Below are 6,399 nucleotides of genomic sequence, written 5' to 3'. Positions count from 1 at the left end.
GAGTATCAGGTTTTTCAATCACAGGTATAAATATACAGCAGTGGGAAAGAACATTAAATAGTATGTGGACCAGAATTGGCTCCGTCTGCATCCCCATCACTCTTTGGAGGGGAAGAGAAGGCCAACGTTTACCCTTATCCTTCACATGTTTAGCCTCTCAGTCACACTCACAGCTTTAGTAATGGTGGCTGTTGATGGCATTGAAAGGCCCAGACACAGCCACTTCTCATCCATTTTCTCCACCACGTCACCTTCCTTATCTTACTCTGGAACCAACTCCAACTTCTTCAATCCTTATTTTTTAGCCCTCAAATTCTTTATCTACTCATTTCCATATGGCAACGGGTCGAAGAAACTCCAATTCTCAGCTTTTGGAAGAACTGGAAGCACTGAGTCAATCCCTCTACCAATCCCACACCTCCACCACTCGGAGAACTGCTTCCCTTGCTCTTCCTCGTGAGTCGGTTCCCGCTATTGATGAAGTCCCCAATGCTAAATTCCAAGATAATAAGCAAAACGGCAACAGGCCACGCACTCGGCGTTTGTCCTTATCACCCTGGCGTTCCGGTCCCAAAGCGGATAACGAAACCGATGACCGGGACAAGGCTAGGGGATCGAATCAGTTAGAAGCAACAGCAGTGTCAATAGAAAAGAAAGGGATATGGAATTGGAAGCCGATTCGAGTGCTGTCACATATCGGGATGCAGAAGCTGAGCTGCTTGTTATCGGTTGAAGTTGTGACTGCTCAAGGCCTTCCTTCTTCAATGAATGGCCTGCGGCTCTCCGTTTGTGTTCGGAAGAAAGAAACCAAAGATGGAGCTGTTAACACGATGCCATCAAGGGTATCGCAGGGAGCTGCGGATTTTGAAGAGACTCTGTTCGTTAGGTGCAATGTGTATTGCAGTTATGGCAATGGAAAGCAGATGAAGTTCGAGCCCCGTCCGTTCTTGATCTACCTGGTGGCAGTCGATGCCGAAGAGCTTGATTTCGGGCGGAACCCTGTGGATTTGAGCCTGCTTATACAGGAGTCCGTGCAGAAGAGCTATGAAGGAACTCGAGTTCGTCAATGGGACATGAGTTTCAAGCTATCAGGGAAGGCCAAAGGGGGTGAACTCATTGTGAAATTGGGATTCCAGATCATGGAAAAAGATGGAGGAACTGCTATTTATAATCAAGCATCTGGGGGTTTGAACTTGAAGAGTAGCAAATCCAAGAATTTTTCATCCTCTTTCGCTCGAAAACAATCGAAAACATCTTTCAGTGTCCCTAGTCCGAGGATTGACAGTCGATCCGAAGCTTGGACACCTTCACAGGCAGGAATGACAGCTGATCTTCAAGGACTAGATGACTTGAATCTCGATGAACCAGCATCCGTTCCTTCTTTGTCTGTCGCCGTTAAGAAATCAGAAGAGCCAGACAGGATGGAAGAGATTGACCTCCCGGAGTTTGATGTTGAAGACAAGGGAGTTGAAATCCAAGAGAAACAAACAGAAGAAGAAGAAGAAAAAGAACCCGAAGAAGCTTTGGAAGATAAATCAGCTTCAAGTGAGGTCGTTAAGGAGATGGTGAATGGACAGTTGCACCAGACAAGGTTAACCGAGCTTGATTCAATTGCACAGCAGATTCAAGCTCTTGAATCCATGATGGGGGATGAAAAGATTGTTAAAATCGATGAAGAAACGGAATCACAACGACTCGATGCAGATGAAGAAACTGTCACGAGGGAATTTCTGCAGATGTTGGAGAATGAAGGAAGCAATGAATTTAAACTTGATCAATCTGATGTTCCACTTTTTCAACTTGAGAAAGATGAATCTGCTGATGAATCTGGTTCAAAGGTTTATCTCCCAGATCTAGGAAAGGGGTTAGGTTGTGTGGTTCAAACAAGAGATGGAGGCTACTTAGCCGCCATGAATCCTCTGGATTCCTTGGTTTCTAGAAAAGACACGCCAAAACTGGCAATGCAACTGTCGAAACCAATGGTTATCCCATCTGACAAATCATTGAGTGGTTTTGAACTGTTTCAGAAGATGGCAGCCGTTGGAGTTGAGAAACTCAGCTCCCAGATTTTATCCTCCATGCCCCTGGATGAAATCATGGGTAAAACTGCAGAACTGATCGCTTTTGAAGGAATTGCTTCTGCAATTATCCATGGAAGAAACAAGGAAGGCGCTAACTCGAGTGCAGCTCGCACCATCGCTGCAGTGAAAAGCACAGTGAATGCGATGAACACCGGCAGGAAAGAAAGGATCGCAACTGGGATTTGGAATGTGAATGAACATCCATTGACGGCAGAGGAAATTCTAGCATTTTCTCTGCAGAAGATCGAGGGAATGGTGGTTGAAGCCTTGAAAGTACAGGCAGAAATGGCAGAAGAAGAACCTCCCTTTGATGTTTCCGCCCTCACTGGAAAGACAACAACACAAGATCATCAACCGCTGGCTTCTGCAATCCCACTTGAGAATTACACCGCGAATGCTTGCCAAACTCAGCTAGGAGACCCTGAAACACTGATGCTCGTGTTGGTCGTGCAGCTACGGGATCCCATAAGGCGATACGAGGCGGTCGGAGGCCCTGTATTAGTGCTCATTCATGCATCAGGCAGCGACACCAAAGCAGACGAGAACGACGAAGAAAAGAGGTTCAAAGTGACTAGTTTACATGTGGGAGGCCTGAAGGTGCCAACAGCAGGAAAAAGGAACGTATGGGACAGTGAGAGGCACAGGCTAACCGCCAAGCAGTGGTTGGTGTCGTACGGTTTGAGCAAGCCTGCGAAGAAAGGAAAACATGTATCCAAGGGGCAAGATACTTTGTGGAGTCTTTCCTCGAGAGTAATGGCAGACATGTGGCTCAAAACGATGAGGAACCCGTATATCAAGTTCCCAAAGTGAAAGAGATTTTCTGGATATGAAGAGAGCTTGGAGCTAGCAGATGGTTCTTGAGTTCTTGTCAAATACTGAAGCATCATTACCTTTTCATTCAAGTTTGGAGTTTAATAAAGCTTTTCTTAATGATCTTGTAAGTAACTTGTTTGAAGACTTGTATATGTACAGTAGTAAGATACAATTTTATTTGTTCTCGTTTCAGTTAAACATGATGGTTGAAACTTGTGAAATACTAAATAATTACATTAACTAATAGGAAGCTGTTTACCACATCCCAAGCCTGAAAATTAACTGCAACGCTTGCATAGGGATAAAATGATGTTCAAGGTTGAATGAGATAGAGCCTGATTTTAAGTTACTGCCTCTAAGCAACCGGAAACTCGTACAGGAGCCTTTTACAGTTACAAAATATATATATTTATGTACATGGAAATAAGTTTATCTAGTCGATAGTTGGTGGTTCACCCTTTTTTATTTGGGCAACAATAACAATCGTTGGTCGATGTTTTTCTTAACATAAATAATGGTTTAAGAAGAAGACAAAGTCTCTATAAGGGAGATGGTGGAAAGGATCCCTCTCTACCGCTCGGCTAAGAGATATCGATAGTGACTTTATCTGGTTGTATCATATATAAGGTAATTATGGCTACTACTTGTAGGTCGTCATGCTAAATAAATATAATAGCCAGATTTTTTAGTTTCGTTCTGGTAGGTTAGTGGAGCTGCTAGAGATATTGTCTATACACTGTAGTTGACCAGGAGGTTATGATATTTTTGTGTCTAGGGAATATGAATTTTTTGGAAGCTCCGAAAGAGTCTGTCTAAAAGTTTTAGTTGGCAAAGAGATGTCAATGTCTAGAGACTATCTTTGGAGGTATAACAATTGTTTCACCTAGTAGAGGAAACGCCATAAAATGACTTGAATCGAGATATGCAAAGATGTTTACTGTATTTATGAAGTCATTTTTTTAAAATTGTTGCTTTTAAACGGCTGAGAATATACACGTATGTCACCATGAATTATTCCTTGTAGAGGTGTACAAACAGTTACGGATGAGAATTTATTTCATGAATCTTGTTCACCACCTCATCCATAGTCATCATGCAATTAAATGAGTACACATCACATTTATTTTCCATATCATATTTTCTTATAAATTAAAATTTTCAAATTATTATTTCTTTATTCTATATTCTCATTCCCCAATCTTAAAGCATCAAATTTCGTTATTTTGCTATGATTTTTCTTTGATTTACTATTAAGTAAAAAACAAAGTAAAATATAAAGCTTTGATGTTTCAAGATTGAGGAAGAAGATGATGTGTTAAAGAAGATGATGATTTAAATATTTAGGAATTTAATATGTGGATTTTAGTGTCCGATATATATGGAGCAGAAATCAACAAAGATAACTCTTTGATAGTGAAACATAAACGAAGTATATATATATATATATATGAATAGTCTTTGTAAACTTAGTGTTATGTAAAACCAAACATTATAATGACCTCCATTTTTTCGCTTAAATCTTTCCGATCCAATCAAATCATGTTGCTCACAATTTGAAGATATCATCTACTTAATTCATTCTCTAGCGGTACAACCATTTAGGGTTCGTATTAAGTGTAGCAATGTTAAAGGTAGGAATTTATAAGTTTTTACATTTATTTTAATTTTTAATGAGCATTTTTGTTGGTTAAGAAAAAATTGAAAAATATAAAAAGATATGATAAAAATCAGAAAATTCGAAAGAATACTAAAAATCTATATTGATTTTAAATTTCTATTACAATGCTGAATTAAGTAAAAAACAAAGTAAAATATGAAGCTTTGATGTTTTAAGATTGGGGAAGAAGATGATGAGATAAAAAAGAAGATAATGGTTTGGAAATTTTGATTCATAAAGAAATATGATGCGAAAAAAATAAACGTGATGTGTGCTCATATAATTAGATAAAGACCATAGATGAGGTGGTGAACAATATTCTAAATTGTGATCTTTAGTTATTTAAGGAGGGTAAGATTAGAGATCCTCAATTTATTTTCTTCCTCTCTGAACTACTATCATATTTTTTCTACAGTATTTCTGTGAAATTCTTTTCTTTTTTGTTAGTACTTATGGTCAATACGATGAAGAAAAACATCACAAGTGGGACAAAGAAGCTTAAGAAGAAGGTTGAGATAAATTCATTGTGTCCAATGGAGTGAAGTTTCCTTACATCCAGATTACCATTGATAGGGTTAGAAAACTATTGCTCTGTCATGGTTTGCAATGAGAGAATTATAAGTTTGAATTTATCATACTAATTGGCACTCACTATTTGAGTGACTATAGAGAGGGAGAAGATAATGGTTAAGAATGGTTTTATTTGCATCTATTTGAGTTTTCATCTCCCTATGCATTAATTTGCTAAGAAGGTGTTTTGCTTGTATAATGTAATTTTTGGGTCAACTGAACGAAGTATCATGGTAGATTGTTATCGGACATTTGATTTTATGGCGACGAAAGAAGTGAGTCCCCTCAATGAGTGTGTTAAATCTTTTCACTCTAATCCAGTTGTCGAAAAGATTTATCTGAAATTTAGTTTTACCCGAAGACATGCCAAAGGCGATGAATTCAAAGACCAAATTATGAGATGTAGTAGCAAAGACAAATTGAGGTTGAATCATTTCAAGGAGAAGTGATATGCAAACTATCTAGAGGCTTGAGCTTTCCTTTATGATAAAAGACCCAATAGTATCCCAAATTTAGAGAAAAACATAATAAAATAGTTAAAAAAGTTAAAGAAAGAAGGTTGGTTGAAGTTTTCAGAGGTGATTACCGTCCGTAATGTGTCCAAATATTGTCTCAAAAAGAGGGTAGAGGAAGAATTGGCTGGTATGAATTGCCTCCCGGATTATGGGTGTATGGTCTTAGGTGGAGAAGATGAGTTGGCAGAGTTGTGAAATCTAAGAAGGATAAAGGGAACACATTGGGTCAGTTTTTGAAAATTGATATTTTAAAATTGATGTAAAAACAAACTTTTAAAAATATTTATAAAAATATAATTTAAAATTGAACTATTTGGGGTTGTTGAAAAGATAAAATATCCATTATAGACATTATGTTATAAATTAAATGATGTAAGGCTATCCAAGCTTCTTCAATGATGGAGTAGATTACAGCCTTGTTGTTTCCCGATCTAGGAGAGACACCAAATGCCACACTTGAATTATAAGCAATCTACACAAAGATAAAGAAGACCCTTGGCATAATGGTTATATACTTCTTTACTTTGGCGCCAAGCCTTGTGCATGTGCTAGGCGTGTGCTAAGGGTGTGGCCGAATGGTTGTAAGGGTTGCCTCATGTCTCCTCGCAAGTTAGGCTCCATTTAGCTACAACAAGCTCACCAACGTGCATCTAGGTGTCATGACATCCAATGGGCAGAAACTTGTCATGAAAGGTCACGTTGTGTACCTTTCATCATTTAAGCTACTTCCCACGTGTAGGAGCTGAAGATGAGCTGATCATAA

General features: G+C 38.7%; 1 protein-coding gene across 1 annotated transcript; it reads left to right on the top strand.

The window, feature by feature from the left end:
- The first annotated feature begins 259 nt into the window (after positions 1–259).
- Positions 260–3,090, top strand: LOC120130215 (protein PLASTID MOVEMENT IMPAIRED 1). Its single transcript, XM_039147503.1, has one exon. It carries the CDS (start codon positions 336–338, stop codon positions 2,889–2,891), a length of 2,556 nt encoding a protein of 851 aa, XP_039003434.1. The 5' UTR covers positions 260–335; the 3' UTR covers positions 2,892–3,090.
- Positions 3,091–6,399: the final 3,309 nt, after the last annotated feature.

This window comes from Hibiscus syriacus, unplaced genomic scaffold (genome assembly GCF_006381635.1).
Source record: "Hibiscus syriacus cultivar Baekdansim isolate YM2019G1 unplaced genomic scaffold, ASM638163v2 tig00110528_pilon, whole genome shotgun sequence".
In the NCBI taxonomy this organism is placed as follows: Eukaryota; Viridiplantae; Streptophyta; class Magnoliopsida; order Malvales; family Malvaceae; genus Hibiscus; species Hibiscus syriacus.
This window is presented reverse-complemented; position numbering and strand designations above follow the sequence as displayed.